The 16,771-nt window shown below is 44.7% G+C and overlaps 1 protein-coding gene across 7 annotated transcripts in view; it reads left to right on the top strand.

The window, feature by feature from the left end:
• Nucleotides 1-804: 804 nt before the first annotated feature.
• Nucleotides 805-16,771, top strand: part of CIT (citron rho-interacting serine/threonine kinase) — a 165,061-nt gene continuing 149,094 nt past the window's right edge. For 6 of the 7 annotated variants that reach the window (XM_064578484.1, XM_064578483.1, XM_064578479.1 and 3 more), the window contains exons 1-4: nt 811-1,072; nt 1,756-2,000; nt 7,532-7,673; nt 14,760-14,935. In XM_064578484.1, coding sequence (XP_064434554.1) covers nt 1,905-2,000; nt 7,532-7,673; nt 14,760-14,935 — 414 coding nt within the window. In that variant the 5' untranslated portion in view covers nt 811-1,072; nt 1,756-1,904. Of the gene's footprint in view, nt 1,073-1,755; nt 2,001-7,531; nt 7,674-14,759; nt 14,936-16,771 lie in introns of all 7 variants that reach the window. The other variant, XM_064578478.1, reaches the window with a different exon arrangement.

Genomic DNA, 16,771 nt, shown 5'->3' with positions numbered 1-16,771 from the left:
ATAGAATGTGTTTATCTTCAGTTTTACCAAATAGAGCCATACTTTTTTTTCGAGACTGTACTAATTTATAGTCCCATCAGCTATGTATGAATGACTGTGGCTCCACATCTTTTTTGGGGGGGAGGGGGCGGTGAGTGTTATATCTCACTGTGGTTTTATTTTTCCTATTTCGTGATTATGTATTAGGTTGAGCACCTTTTTATACGTTTGTTGGCCGTTTGGATTTCCTTTTTAGTGAAGTGCCTATTTAAATCTCCTGCGTTTAATCGATTTTAAAATGTCCTTTCAGACATTATCAATACATTCACCTATTGGTCGCTGGACAATCAGCCCGAAGTTGCAAGTAACCGAGGCAGGTCGGCAGTTCAGGCTCAAAACATTTCCTGCCCCAGCTGTAGCAGAGAACAAGCTGATTTCCCCAAATAACAAGTACTTCGACTTTAGCCCGGTTTAAGGAACAAGACCAGGGCGGTCTGGCTGCCTTCCTCCTCGCAGGTGGCCATGATAGCAGAGGACAGCGCCCTGGCGACCTCCCCAGGGATCCTAGGCACAAACAGACGCGTCCTTAAAAGCAGCATCCTGCTTAACCGCCAATTTCAAACTTCCAGGAGCTGCCCTGCGGGGGTTTGTCTTTCCCCGTTTTCCATTGGTCACGAGTCAGAGGAAGAAACAACCTGATTGGTTTTCCCTTTCACTTCCTCTATCCCTTTAAGGACTTGGGTGGGGCTTGGGTGGGACGCAGTGGGCCATCCTGGGAGCGGGCACTCTGATTGGTCCGGACACGACTGAGCCCCGCCCATGCTGTTCGCCTGGTTCAAACGCGGCGGCGGGAGGCGCGGGGCGGAGCAGAGCTCGGACTGGCGGGGTCCGCGGAGTGTGAGTCTGAACCCCGCACGCCCATTTCTCCCCACCCCACTCCGCAAGGCCGGGGGCAGGGCCGCCTCCACCCACACCAGTCCCGGCTTTGCCTCCCGTGGCGGGGAGGGCGGTGGTGCCGCCCCCAAGGCTGCCGGGGGCCCGAGGGTCTTCCCAGGCTGGCGGTGCGCGCGCCCTCCTCCGAGAGAGCCTAAAGGTCAGTAGGTGGTGCCCGGGGCAGGAGGAATCGTTCCCTTCTTAAACCCGGAGGGGGTCCCCTGTGGGTTCCGCCCTGCCTCGTTGCTTGTCAGCATTCCCTGCGTTATTCCGTCCAGTGGAGTGCGGCAGCTCCCTACTGTCTGTGTAGTGACTTCACACTCGGTACCGTCAGTCACCTCCTATTTCCCGCGTCTTTCCCTCTGCTCCAGCCCCTCGTCTCCCTGCTGTTGTCAGAGAAGGCCAGGTCCTGCCTCAGAGCCCTAGCCCTGGCTGTTCCCTCTGCACGGCACCCTGTCCTTTCCTCCCCCGCCCATCAGCAAGGCTTACTGCTTACCCGCTTCAGATCTTGCTTCAAATGTTACCCTCTCAGTGAAGTCTACTCTGACTATACTGTTAAAAATTGCGCACACACACCAATTGCCCCTACCTTGCTCTCTCTCATTTTTAACTCTGTAGCACATATTACTTTACAACGTACTATGTAATTCGCTTATTTCAATCATTCACTAAGTATTTATTAGCACCTGCTATGTGCCGGGCTCTGTGTCTCCGCCCTTGTGGAGCTTACATTATCGGTGGAGCAGATAATAAACAAATTGATTTGTAAGAGAATATGTCAGATAAGAGTATTACCTCTTGTTACAGTGAATAAAAATCTGTTTTTTTAATGTCCCTTGCTAGACTGAACTTCCCAAGATCTGTTTTGTGGTGGCTGGTTTTCACCTCGCTATCCCTGACATCTTGAGGAAGATCAGGATCTTTCAAGCCCATCCTCCTCAATTTGGCAGTTCACACTTGACCTTCTCCTGTATCTCTTCACCATCGGAGAGATGTTGAAGTTCAAATATGGAGCACGGAATCTGCTGGACGCTGGTGCTGTTGAACCCATTGCCAACCGGGCCTCCAAGCTGAATCATTTCTTCCAGGTAACAGGCTGCCAGCTCTGTTCACCTGTGTTTGTTTCCTTGGAACCTCCTTGTCACTTTTATTCTTATTACAGGATTGAGGCTAATCTTCTGGGAGAAATCCCATTTGGTCTTTTATACGTGCTGATAGTATTGGAAAAAGCCACTGTACAGAGGAGTAGCTAGCTGAACTTGTCCTTGAAGGGAGATCTTTTTAATAATTTCTCACACTTATCTGTACTAAGGTTGTTCTTTTGTTAAGGAAAAACAAACAGGGGCGCCTGGGTGGCTCAGTCGCTAAACGTCTGCCTTCGGCTCAGGTCATGATCCCGGGGTCCTGGGATCGAGCCCCACGTCGGGCTCCCTGCTCAGTGGGAAGCCTGCTTCTCCCTCTCCCACTCCGCCTGCTTGTGTTCCCTCTCTCGCTGTGTCTCTCTCTGTCAAATAAATAAATAAAATCTTTAAAAAAAAAAAAAAAGGAAAAACAAAGGCATTTTTTTGGCCAAAATTGCTATAGATGTACTTCTATTTATTTTCGTTCAAGAGATTTTTTTTTAAGATTTTATTTATTTATTTGACAGAGAGCGAGAGATCACAAGTAGGCAGGCAGGCAGAGGAAGAGGGAGAAGCAGGCTCCCTGCTGAGCACAGAGCCTGATGTGGGGCTCCGTCCCAGGACCCTGGGATCATGACCTGAGCCGAAGGCAGCCGCGTAACCGACTGAGCCACCCAGGCGCCCAAGAGATCTTTTTTTTTTTTTTTTTAAGATGTTCTTATTTATTCATTTGACTGAGGGAGAGAGAGAGAGAAGCAGGCAGAGGGAGAGGCAGGCTCCCTGCTGAGCAGGGAGCCCGATGCGGGGGCTTGATCCCAGGACTCTGGGATCATGACCTGAGCTGAAGGCACATGCTTAACCGACTGAGCCACCCAGGTGCCCCGTTCAAGAGATCTTTATTAAAAAAAAAAAGAGATGATAAATACCCACACCTGTGAAACCCATATTCTGTTTAAGATAAAGAAGCTTTCTATCACCCCAGAAGTGTTAAAGCTCAGGAAATAATTTCCAAGTAGACTTCTAATTCTTTTATTTTTGCTGTAGATGAAACATTGTTGATGTAGAAATCCTTGTTTGACTTATGTATTCACAAGTCAGGGGGACAATATAGATAGTGGTGAAGATCTGGGTTTGAATCCTGGCCTCAGCACTTGTTAGCTGGGTTATCTTGGGTGACTCTCTTGCCTTATCTGCATCCATTTGCCACTCTTTCAAATAGAGGTTATGGCACCAAATTCACAGGGTTATCATGAGGATGAAATGAGATAATTGATGTAAAGCACTTATCTTCTTGCTTAGCTCTTGGTAAGCCAATGGTTATAAATGGTAACTATTATTAATGCGAAGTGTAGAAATAATATTAGTTATAATAATGACAAATTTGTGTTTACTTAGCAGTAATTATATTTAGGAAGGTATTTATGCAAGGATACCTGTATGATGATAAATACTGATACTTTCTTGATGACATTTTTTTCCCCAAAATATTGTTATTGGGGAATGTTCAAAGAGATCAGAATGGAGACAGATTTAAAGCTTAGGTTGTTTTGTGGGACCATTCCTGTTGTCATTGTCATTTTAAGTCATGAGATATTTTTCACAAATGAATAGTCTGTCCCTAACTCCTGCTGACCGGAGTGCTGCCATGTTTAACCCCTCCAAGACTTTTTTGACTTACTACAAAATTGACTGAAGGCATATAATGTGCTCCTTTGTAAGAATTGTGGCTTCCAATGTGCTGGGTACAGAGCCAGCATGCTCCTGATTATCTCACTTCAGCTCCATTACAGACGTAAGGACTATTCTTATTTACATTTTAAATAGGAAGTGACAGATATCGAGGGAGGCAAGGACTTGCCCAGGATCATGCAGCTTGTAAATGACAGAGGCTCCATTTTTGTTCAGACAACAGAGGCTGGGCATGTAACCATTGGCAACACTGCCAAAGTGCGTTAGAATTTATTGTGTATTATATTTATGTCATTCTAACAGCAAGGGTTGTGGGTAAATCCCCAGTTCATCTTTTTTCATGATGAGTTCTTCCCTGTCCCCAGGAAAGCTATTATTTGCAAGTGTAGCATACATCTAACATTTGCCTAACCAGGTACGGATACTGTTCTTTCCCTGTGTAATACTATTTTAATGAGGTTTAGATAGAGTAGTGATTTTGTTTTCCATTCAGGTAGGTACTTTGGACTGGGTCTTAGTTTCTTTTTTTTAAAAGATCTTATTTATTTGTCAGAGAGAGAGAGAACATAAGCAGGGGGAGCGGCAGGCAGAGGGAGAAGCAGGTTCCCTGTGGAGCCAGGAGCCCGATTCAGAACTTGATCCCAGGACTCTGGGATCATGACCTGAGCTGAAGGCAGACGCTTAACTGACTGAGCCACCCAGGTGTCCCTGGGTTAAGTGGTTTCTACTTAACATTGTACTTAATGTCCCAATGAGTTTTGTGTCATGTGGTCAGCAGACATTTAGATTTTTGAGCCAACAAAATTTCACAAATTTGCTAGGCCAACCTCGGTTTGCCAGCTTTTTATTTTGCCAACTAAGAGATATAAGAAGGATGTAACAAGACAGATATAGAGAAAAGCCATTATCTTCTGGTCCTTTCGTTTCATAAAGAAGGGACATTTTAAGAAACACCAACAGAGGAAGGACGTGATTTCAGAATAAAAGGTCACTTTAAAATTTGAATGTATTTAGCTTTATAGACCAGTCATCATGTGGTGTTTGTTTTTTCTCATTTCGTGGCAGACTTGAGCACTTGGTTAAGCATCAGTACTGTATTTGGGAACTGTTGCTCCAATTAGTCTAAACTCAGTAAAGAACGAAGGAACAAAGACTATTTTTTGGAATTTGTGACAGAACTATTAAAGTGACAGGTATGGCGGCTTGTGACCCAGTGCTTCACATCCCTGGCTGAGGTTTGAATCTCTTGGTGAGCTTGTTAATAAGACAGATTCTAAGCTACAAACTGGGAAGTTCTAGTTCAGTAGGTCAGGGATAGCACCAGATAATTTTTTTTTTTTAAGATTTTATTTATTCATTTGAGAGAGACAGAGATAGCGACAGAGAGCACGAGCCGGGAGGAGAGGGCGAAGCAGGCTCTCTGCTGAGCAGGGAGCCCAACGCGGGGCTCGATCCCATCCTGGGGTCATGACCTGAGCTGAAGGCAGACGCTTAACCGACTGAGGCACCCAGGTGCCCCAGCACCAGAGAATTTTGTTGTTGTTTTTTAGCTAAGTTCTTCAAGTGATTCAAATGTAGCCAGTCCGTTTCTAGTATCCAGTGCTGTGTAAGAAACCACTCACAGAGTTTAAAGCAGTGATGATTTATTTTATCTTATGATTCTGTGGGTTATTTGGATTCAGCTGGGCAGTTCTGTTTCAACCTGTGATATCAGCTGGGGTCACGCAAGAGGCCATATTGTGTTGGGAGCTTGGCTGGGGCTGGAACATCTGGGTACTGACTGCTGGCTAGGGCATCTCAGTGTTCCTCCAGCTGGCTTCTCTATGAGGTCTTTCATTATCCAGTAGTCTGACCCAGGCCTTGTAACTTTCTTCTCGAAATAATAAATATTTTAGGGGCGCCTGGGTGGCTCAGTTGGTTAAGCGACTGCCTTCGGCTCAGGTCATGATCCTGGAGTCCCGGGATCGAGTCCCTCATCGGGCTCCCTGCTCGGCAGGGAGTCTGCTTCTCCCTCTGACCCTCCTCCCTCTCATGCTCTCTGTCTCTCATTCTCTCTCTCGCAAATAAATAAAAAAAAAAAGAAAGAAAGAAAGAAATAATAAATATTTTAGGCTTTGGGTGTAGCTGCAGCCATTCAACTCCGCCATTGTAGCACAAATGCAGCCACAGACAATATGTAAGTGAATGGGTGTGGCTGTGTTCCAATAAAACTTTATTTATAAAAACAGACGGTGGGCCACATTGGCCTATGGGCTGTAGTTTGCTGACCCCTGGTCTAGACTAAGCTTTTTTACGTGGTGACTGGCTTCCCAAAAGAGCAAAAGCAGAAGCTGCTAGGCGTCTTTAGAGCTCTGCCCTGAACTGACACAGTGTCACTTGTGTCACCTGTTGCTTGAAGCAAGTCACCGAGACAGCACAGATTCACGGGGCGGGGAAATAGACTCTGGCTGTTGGTGAGAGCGGTGCCAAGCACCTACAGAGTGAGAGGGCCTGTAGGTGGCCATCTCTGCAGAGATACCTCCACACAATCCATAGCCTGGCACATGGAAATCATTGTTCTAGACCAGAGGTTGCAAACTCATGTCTTTGGGGGCCAGGCAGTGACTATGGGTGAGTCACAGGGGCCACCTGGAAGACTGGGAGTCAGGTCTGTGATGAACTGCAGACCACGATCACTACCCAGAGGGGCAGCATCACTCAGCCACAGCTCAGCATCACTGGGCAGGGATGTGGGGGCAATGTGGCTCGGTCCTCCAGTGTTTCAGGAGAACCCCCAAATCCCACCTCTTTTGGGTAAAATTTCCTGATTTTTCAATATTGGCAGATAATTCAAATTATTTTATCTTATTTATTTATTTATTTTTAAAGATTTTATTTATTTATCAGAGAGCGAGAAGAGAGAGAGAAACAGCATGAGAGGGGAGAGGGTCAGAGGGAGAAGCAGGCTCCCTGCAGAGCAGGGAGCCTGATGCGGGGCTCGATCCCAGGACTCTGGGATCATGACCTGAGCCAAAGGTAGTTGCCCAACCAACTAAGCCACCCAGGTGCCCTAATTCAAATTATTTTAAATGCTGCAGGCCCAACAAAACATGTGGGTTGGATACAGTCTGCCAGTTTGCAACTGTTGGTCTAGATCATGAATAAGTTCAGCTTTAGCATGATCACTCTGCCCATACTATTCTAGATTGTTCAAGTGAATTAAAGAAACCACAGTTATATTAACAAACCTCTGGGCACACTCGAAAGAAGTAGCAATCATTGTGTCCTGTTGTAGAGACATGGAAACATTTCAGAACCAGCAGGGTCCAGAGTAAATGTTCCCATGAGCCACAGACTGTTAAAAAGAAGGGCCTTGGGCACCTGGGAGGCTTGGTCGGTTAAGTGTCTGCCTTCGGCTCAGGTCATGATCCCAGGGTCCTGGGATCCCAGTCCCACATTGGGTTCCTTTCTCAGCGGTGAGTCTGCTCCCACTGACCTCCCCCCCACCTCCCTGCTCATTCTCTCTCTCTCTTTCTCTCTCAAAAATAAAAAAAAAAAAAAAGAAAGAAGGGCTTTTTGTTTTTAATGGCATGCTTGTGAAGTTTTTCTTCCCAGGTGCTGGTGGAAAAAACCCACAGTAATGGAATCTTATAAGTGATAACATAATGACTCAGTTGATGTCACTTTAAAGAATGAAGCCCCAGAATTGTGCTGTTAGCGTGTGTCGTGAGCAGTTAGAGTTGGTGGCTTGTAATTTACTCTGTGTGGATGTTATTGATCAAAGCTTTTCGTTATTGACAGTGTCTCCATCTGCTGTTTGCTGTTTTTAGGGGAAACCACCCTTTCTGACTCAACAGCAGATGTCTCCTCTTTCCCGAGAAGGGATATTAGATGCCCTCTTCGCTCTCTTCGGAGAATGTAGTCAGCCTGCTCTGATGAAGATCAAGCACGTGAGCAACTTTGTCCGGAAGTGTAAGTTTGGAGAACTTTCTCTTGAAAACTGTTCTGCTAGACAAAACTGCAAAGATGCTGGAGGCCAGATGAGTTAGTGGTTGGTGGTCATGGGTAAGAACTCTGCTCGGAGGAAGACAGACCCAGTTTCAAGGCCAGTTTCCACCTGCTGCAGCTGGGAGACCAGATAAGTCAGGTCTGCTGGTTGCAGGTGACAGAAACTCAACTCAAACTAGCTTAGGCCAAAAAGTGAATGTATGGCTCATGAAACTGAGAAACCCAGGGTTGGGTCAAACTTTTGGCATGGCTGGTTCCAGGGTCTTAAACGATGTCCTCTGGTTCCATCCTTGTACCCACTCAGGGCTGATAATCTAGTGGGCATAGCAGGCACAGTGCTTAGGGCCCACAGTATTTAATTTTAATAAACAGCTTCTTTTCATTAGTTTAATTTAATTTTGAAATAATAAGAAAAATATTATTATAATGTATAATGATTAGGGGTTATATTCATCTTTATGTTAATGTCACAGTAAAATATAAGTTTTGACTTTTTTTAATAGTTTTTTGTTGTTGTTGTTAAATTAGGCTCCACACCTCACGTGGAGCCTGATGCGGGGCTTGAACTCATGGCCCTGAGATCAAGACCTGAGCTGAACTCAGGAGTTGGATACTTACCCGACTGAGCCACCCCAGCGCCCCTTGATTTTTTTTTTTTTTTTAAATGGAGGAAGAGACTTGATGAAGGGAGGCATGCCTAGGGCCTATGAAAGGCATAAATCGGCTCTACCCACACCCTCTTCTTGTCTTCCTTGAGGTGGGGGAGTTGGCTGCTGGTGTCCGTGTCCCACTTTTGTATTTTATTACCTTACATCAGTGTTTTTCAACCAGTGGTGATTTTGCCCCCCTCTGGACTCTTGGCAGTGTCTGGAGTTATTTTTGGTTGTCACAGCTTGGAGGGGAAGGGTACTACTGGCATCTAATGGGTGAAGCCAGAGATAATGCTAACCTTCCTGCAACAACAGAATAGCCACCACAGCTTAGAATTATCTGGCCCTAAATTTCAGTAGTGCCAAGTGTGAGAAACCCTCCCTTATACGACCTTGCTGTGTAACCAAGCACCCTGAACTATAGTGGCCTAAAACAGTAATCACTGTATTACCTCTCATGAATCTGTGGGTTGACTGGGCTCAGCTGAGGAATTTTCCTCTCCATGGGACTCTGACTAAGATTGCAGGCACCTGGGACTCTCCTGGTCTAGAATGTCCAAGATGGCCTGCTCAGTGTTTGGCGGGTTGCCTGGAAGACTGGACTCAGCTAGGACTCTGGGATGACTGGGCCTTTCCCTGTCTCTGTGAAGTCTCAGGGCCTCTTGCTCTCCATGTGGCTTCTCCGTGTGGTCTCTCCATCAAGGTCAGCCAACGACAGCCTGGGATACCTGTCTTGTACGCAAAGTTTTACTGGAACTTGTTAGCCATGCCCTTTGTTTATGTACTCTCTGTGGCTGCTTTCTCACAACAAGGCATTTGAGTCATTGTGTCTGAGACTGTATGGCCTACAAAGCCTAAAATATTTACTCTCTGGCTCTTCAAGCAAAAACTTGCTGACCTCTGATCTACATGGTCCCTTTGGTGCCAGGCACCAAATTTCCAAAGCACCATAGCTGCCAGGAAGGGACAGAGGATTTCTTTGGCTGCATTCTGTGGTTTGAAGTGAGTTATACGGCTTCCCAAATTCCATGTGCCAGGGAACTACACAAGGTCGTGAATTCTAGGAGGCATGTGATTCATTGGGCACCATCTTTGGAGACTGGGTACCATACCCTGTGCAACTTTTATCGTCCACTGTGTATATTAGTATAATCCCGATGAAAGATTCTAATTAGCTCTGCTCTGGGTCATCTGCCTACCCCTTGAGCAGGCACTGGGCCAGGATATGAAGTGTGATGGGAACTTCTCTGGGTATCCAGGGGTTCAGGGCACCCTGATTACCGGGGTCTCATGGAATGGGGGATGTGCAAGTGTCCAAAGGAGCTGGGGGTTTTGAGTAGCTAAAATCAGCGTATGGCCACCACAGTGAGCTTTGGGATTTACCTGTACCTTGTCTCTTCTGATTCCTTATCTGCAAGATGGGGAAAATACATATGTAATAAGGCTGTGCAGGGATTGAATGAATTAGTGCACAGACCAGGCTTATGTTGCCTGACACGTAAGAGATAATAAATGTTAACCCAATAACTGTGGCCATCAACCTCAACATATATTTAATATGTTGTGTGTCTTTAATTTTAAAATGTACTTGGGTACTTTTCTTTTTTCCATATTTGTTTGAATAAACTCCCACCTTATCTTCTTGAATATTTAAATTTTTAAGTAGGGAGTGGGAGGGGAGGGGAAATTATGAGACAGACGAATTTATTAAGCCATCTACAGGCACCTTCATCAGTCTGGAGTCTGCCCTCTGGTTATTTTATTTTTTAATTTTTAATTTTTATTCTTTAAAAAGATTTATTTATTTATTTATTTAATTTATTTATAGTACAAGCAGGGGGAGGTGCAGAGAATCTCAAGCAAACTCCCTGCTGAGCATGGAGCCCGACACGGGGCTCGATCCCATGACCCTGAGATCATGACCTGAGCCGAAATCCAGAGTCCAGATGCTTAATCAGCTGAGCCACCCCGGACACCCCTCCCCTCTGGTTACTTTAAAGTAGTGGGTCTTCTAAACTCCTTCAGTAATCAGGGGACTTAGGCTTAGTGAAATGTAGATTTTTCTAATAGAATTCTCTTGCAAGGAATTGTTTCGTATTTTTGAAGAGGCTTTCTGGGGAGTAAGGCCGAGAGGCTGTGATTGAAAAAGGGTGATTACATTAGTAGGGTTGTTTGTTTTCTTTTTTCCCCTCTTTTTTTTTTTTTTTTTAAAGATTTTATTTATTCATTTGACAGAGAGAGCGAGAGAGCACAAGCAGGGGGAGCAGTAGAGGGAGAGGGAGAAGCAGGCTTCCCGCCAAGTAGGGAGCCTGATGCAGGGCTCGATCCCAGGACCCTGGGATCATGACCTGACCTGAAGGCAGATGCTTACCCATCTGAGCCACCCATGCGCCCCTCCCGCTTTTGAGTTTCTGTTTTGGAATGTAATGGGAAAAATGGCCAACAGCTGCTGCTGCATAAGTTTCTTGAATCTTGTCATAGAGGTGGAGATTTTCTTTTGGGACTGTTGGAGGAAATGAGACGGAGGTATAGCTCTGAAGAGGTGCCCCAACTTTGGGCCAAAGGAGGGCCGGGAGCAGGAAACCCGGATCTGGGAACCAGGGAAAAGATTTTTGTTTCTTAATTACTGTTCTATTCCCAGTGCTTAAAACAGTGTCTGGCACATGGTAGATGTTCAGTAAATATTGGTCGAATGACTATATTGCTAAGCAAACCAAGTGGGAAAACCTTAAGCATTGTATTATAGAATTTGTGTAAAAAAATAAACATATTATGCATGCAAAGTGTTGATAATTGTTGAAATTGGACTGCTCTTGGTGATTTGACATTAGCTGCAATCCTATGCTCTTTCAGCTATGTTTACTGTAGGCAAAAGCTTCTGTATGTTCACAACTGTAGTACTTATAGGTGAATATATAACTTTAAGAATTTTTTCTTCCTAATCGTGAACAGAATACAAAGTTAAATATAAAAGGTCAAAATGAGAGAATATCCCTCAAAATCTCCTCTGAGATATCCACTGTTACCAGTTTGGTGCATAATATTGCAATTTTTTCGGTCCTTATAAAATATTTATTATAGAAATTTTCAAGCATGTCTCAAGGTAAAGAGAATAGCATAGTGAACTCCTGTGTACCAGTCAACACGCTCTAGCAATCAATCAACCCTTTCCATGTATGTTCTAACATCACTCTTGTTTCATTTTACACAAAACGGATCATATGTCTGTAATATTTTGCTACTAGCTTTGCTCACTTAGCAATATATTTACTCAACAAATATTTATGGAGCATTTGTTTTCTGCCAGGTTCTGTTTTGGGTACTGGGTTTATAGTGTGATCAAAACAGAAAAAAATCCCTGCCCTTAAAGAATGTATATTCTCGTGGAGATTGAGCTACTTCATGTGCCTAACATTCTTTTATGTGGGTGGACTTTAGGTTGGTTCCACTTTCCTGTTGATGGACCTTTAGGTCATTTCTTTTTTCTTTCTTTCTTTTCTTTTTTTTTTTTTAAAGAGTTTAGTTGAGAGAGAGAGCGAGCATGAGTCAGGGGCAGAGGCAGAGGAAGAGGGAGAGGAAGAGGGAGAGGGACAAGCAGACTCCATGCTGAGCCCGACGTGGGGCTCGATCCCAGGACCCTGGGATTATGACCCAAGCTGAAGGCAGACACTTAACTGACTGAGCCACCCAGGCGCCCCTGGACCTTTAGGTTCATTTCTGGTTATTTTTCTTTTACAAGCAGTGCTCGTGATGAGCATCTTGCTGTGTTTTGTTTTCCAGCACATCTGCTAATGTTTCTGTGAAGGACAAATTCCTAGAAATTGAAATGTTGAATTGACTGAGTTTCAGGAGAGGAAGGGATATACTCAGCTGTGTTGGCTTTTGCCCCTGGGTCCAAATGTTTATCTGACAAGGCCGTGCTTTGACTGCATTTTCATTACAGTGCTTTGGATCTTCGTTTCCACCTCAATATTCAGTCCTTAAATGCTGTAATTAACAGTGTGCAGGGCTGAAGTGGGATGTGGTTTTGGAGTCATAGAAGCTGCTGGTATGGAGGGAAGTTGTGAGGGTCTTTTTTTTTTTTTTTTTCAATCATCATACTCTTGAGTTTAGTATCTGACCTGTTCCCCTCAATAATCCAAAGCGTTTGGAAAAAGACATAGACATTTGGAATTACTCCTCATAATCCTGAGTATTCTTGTGGTTTTGCCTGTAGCAGTTTGTCTACTCACGTGATTGAAATGCCTGGTGGTTACCAGCCACGGATCCAGAGTTAAGTTGGACAAATGCTATAAGCAACCTGGGGACACAAGACCCAGCAGAGAATCGAGAGAGGTTGGCTTTGTGGGCAAGCAATAATAAAACCAGGTTCAACCCAGAAAGTTGCAAGCCAGCATATTTGGGGAATTATAATTCAAACCTCAAATACCTGGTCTGAAAGAAACTTGGAAAAAGAGCAGGGAAGAAAGACGGGACTTGGCACAGGGATGTCAGGGCAAAAGGAAAATATTGTGCAGCTTTCAGCTTTGCTTCTGCATGGAATTCTCCATGAAGGCGCTTTAGATTGATTTTTTACAGTGATCATGGTGAATTTATTTGGATCTACCCAGCACTCTTGCCTGATTCCCCCAGGGACCAAAGGGAGGTATTTTCAGGTTGACTGGCTGAAGAGAAAGGTGTGGTCTGTGGCTGGGAAGGTACCCAGTGCAGTGGGGTTCATCATGTGTGCCTTTGATCCAAGTGAATTCAACTCCACTCGTGCCACAAAGAAAGGGGGTGGGTAGCAATTAAAACTGCATTGACTAATTTATCAATATGCTGCCCAACAACTATAGGTATGAAATGATTTTCCCCTTCCTTGGACTCATTTCCTCTCATTGTGTGAATAACTTGCCAAGCTGAGTGTAACTCTAGAATGTAGCCTCCTGGCTTTATCTGGTGCCCAACCATGGACATGGCAACCCACTCTAGTGCCCGGAGGACTTTAGTGTCCGTGTGGGAATTCAGGAGTCTCTTGGTCTTCATCACGGCACCTTTCTGAGGGATTCTCCAGGATAATTTTGATTATGTGTTCCTCTTGTCTTCCTTTGGAGTGTAACCCCTGTTTCTCTATATGGAGTTTCTCTATCATGTGAAGGATTGAATTTTTCAGTCAGATACAGCTGTTCTGCTCCATTCTTTCAGATCCTTAGAGTCGTTGCATATCCAGTGATGTCCCAGCTTGGTGTTCTTAGAGCATCAATAAATATATGGTAGATTTCAAATCTGCCATCCATTTAATCCATACTTCATACATGGAGGATCTCTACCTGTGATGGACTGAATGTTCATGTCCCCCTGCAGATTCAAATGTTGAGGCTCTAATTTCCAATATGGTGGTATTTGAAGGTGGAGACTTTGGGAAGTAATTAGATTTAGATGAAGTCACGAAGGAAGGTGGGGCCTCCATGATGGAACTATTGTCCTTCGAAGAAGAAGAGAGACCAGGGTTCCCTCTCTCTCCATCCTGTGAGGATATAGTGAGAGGGTAGCTTTCTATAAACGAGGAAGCGGGTTCCCACCGGGAACTCGATCTGCCAGCACCCTGATCTTGGACTTCCCAGCCTCCGGAACTGTAGGAAATAAATGCCTGTTGTTTAAGCCACCTCATCTGAGGTATTTTGTGGTAACAGCCTGAGCGGACTAAGATACTGACTGAGAGACTGCACTTGAAAAAGGAGTAAGACTATATGCTAAGAAAAAGATAGTTGTAAACCCTTCCAGGGGTGTGACCTGCCAACTCTGCAGAGCAAATGCCAGGACGTCATTTTTTTTTGTTTGTTGGTTGGTTTTATTTTTTGTTTTTTGGTAGCACTGCTATATATTAAGGGAAAGAAGGTAGTTCTGACAGCATCCAGGAGATGGAATAGTGGGATAAAACCTGGGTTAGTGAGATAAAACTGCAGAATGCACTTAGGATGGAATGATCTGGAAGTCCGCTCCAGAGTGGATTGAGATGGGAATCGTGTTGCTTATGTCACATCATAAGCCAGTCTAAATGCTTATAAACATGTTTGACCAAACACTGCCCTGCAGCCCTTCAGAGAGGAGGAAGAGAAGCATGATTTGTGTTCTCCTCCTATTTTCTGAGTCTACAGGATTCAAATTATAGCTACCATGGAAACTGCTTTGGAATTTCTGGAGCCCTTAATTTTAACTTAACATATAAAAACACTTTTGTGCTGATTTTATAATTATTCATGACGGATGAGAAAGTGACTAAATGTCTTTTGACAGGGAGGGAACACATAGGAACACTTTTTCCTTTCTTTCTTCTTCTTTTTTTTTTTTTTGCTTTCATAAAGATGCATGTATTTGAAATGCTTTCCTTACCTGGGAGCAACTCTTCCATCTCTTGCAGATTCTGACACCATCGCTGAGTTACAGGAGCTCCAGCCTTCAGCCAAGGACTTTGAAGTCCGAAGTCTTGTGGGTTGTGGTCACTTTGCCGAAGTGCAGGTGGTAAGGGAGCGAGCAACCGGGGACATCTATGCCATGAAAGTCATGAAGAAGAAGACCTTGTTGGCCCAAGAGCAGGTAGGAGCATTTTAACACCACGGCCTTTCCCCTTTCTGTGCCAGAATGTTCACTGCAGAGGTGATGATCTGTGGAATTGACATCTGGGATCACACAAGTTTTCCTTGGTGACTCTCTGGTTAATGACGGTTGCAGAAAGCTCTCTCACGTTCTCAGCTTTTCTTCTTGAACTGATATTGACTCATTTTGAAAGCCTCACAAGCTCTCCTTGATTTCTTTATCACGTTTCTCTGGTTGTATTTTGTTCAGAATCAACATGGCCTTTTAACTAACGAATTTAAGATGACCTTTCCTGACCATTGGCTGGGGGATTTTGAGATACGCATATTGTGGGGTTAGACAACATTCGCTTTGGGGCACATTTTCTTTCTTTGTGCTGTGGGCATATGTATTTGATTTTTAAACAGGCCTTTGAAGAAATGAAATACAATTACTCTGTGGCTAGGGTGTTGCTTGTTTAAGAGCAGGTAAGAACTTCCCTTTTTGGTTGTGGTATTTTTCTTTCTTTAAACAAGTCTGCTGCTCCAGACATATTGATTCATTTGCCGAGTTTCTAGAGAGACGGTCATCAGCCTTGGTGTTCAGAGCAATTTATTAGTTACAGACGTCTGAGTGCACATCATGTGTCCGATAATGTACCCAGCTCCGTGGGAAGCCTGCAGAAGGAATTGAAGCTCCATGGCTGTTAGTTACAGGTTTTAAAAACAACTTTGGAAAGTGGAGGAAAAATGCAAATGTGTAAAGCAGGCGCCTAGCAGCTAAAGCATCGCAGAAGGGAGAGCAGTGAGCAAATTCGCCAACTATGGAGTGAGGAGAGATGTGGGTGAGCCAGGGACAGTCAGGGGAGGTTCACACCACTGACAGGGAACGTAGGTTCTGGGCAGAGAGGCGTGACGGCAGGTGGAAGTGTGTGTGTGTGTGTGTGTGTGTGAGATGTTCCGGAGGATTGAGTACTAGAATGCTATACAGATGTGTGTGTGTGTGTGTGTGTGTGTGTTTTCGTCGTAGTGGTTTAGAACAGAGGGAATGGGGAGAAATGAGACATTTGGTTGGGGACAGGGTCATCGGGAAATTGGAAGAACCTTTTTTTTATTGTGGCAAAATATACATAGCATAACATTTACTGTTTTAATCCTTTTTTTTTTTTAAAGATTTTATTTATTTATTTGAGAGAGAATGAGATAGAGAGAGAGCATGAGAGGGGGGAGGGTCAGAGGGAGAAGCAGACTCCCTGCTGAGCAAGGAGCCCGATGCGGGACTCGATCCTGGGACTCCAGGATCATGACCTGAGCCGAAGGCAGTCGCTTAACCAACTGAGCCACCCAGGTGCCCCTGTTTTAATCCTTCTTAAGGTACAATGCACTGGTCTTAATTGCATTTACAATGTTGTGTGCAACCATAACCGCTTTCTGTTTCTGGAACTTTCTAATCACCCCACACAGAAACTCTGTACCTATGACATGGTAACTGCCCATCCCCCAAGAACTGTTTTTCGGAAATGCAGTTCACTCTGTGAGGCGGTTGGGGATCGTTTGCACTTTTGGAAGGAGGAGGTTGGGATCAGAGTTTGAGGACTTAGTGACTTTGTGCGGCCTCCAGTCAAAGGAGCAGTGGAGGGCAGGAGGCTGCTTGTCAGAGTCCAAGAATGACGTAGCCTGTGTTTCGCAGTGAAATCGGAACAACTTCACCGAAAGGAGAAATGACAGGACGTTGCAAATCATTTGGAAGGGAAGACTGGAAGATGCTCACTCAAGCTTCCAGTACCTAAGCCACCACCTATCATCAGGACACACTTCCCGAGCACCTGTTCTGCATGGTGTGCTTCTAGGTCTTTGA

The sequence above is a fragment of the Mirounga angustirostris genome, unplaced genomic scaffold, assembly GCF_029215605.1.
Source record: "Mirounga angustirostris isolate CCGP_5_RB_7025 unplaced genomic scaffold, mMirAng1.0.hap1 SCAF_14, whole genome shotgun sequence".
NCBI classification, from domain to species: Eukaryota; Metazoa; Chordata; class Mammalia; order Carnivora; family Phocidae; genus Mirounga; species Mirounga angustirostris.
Note: the sequence above shows the minus strand (reverse complement) of the source record. Positions and strands in the feature narration are given on the sequence as shown.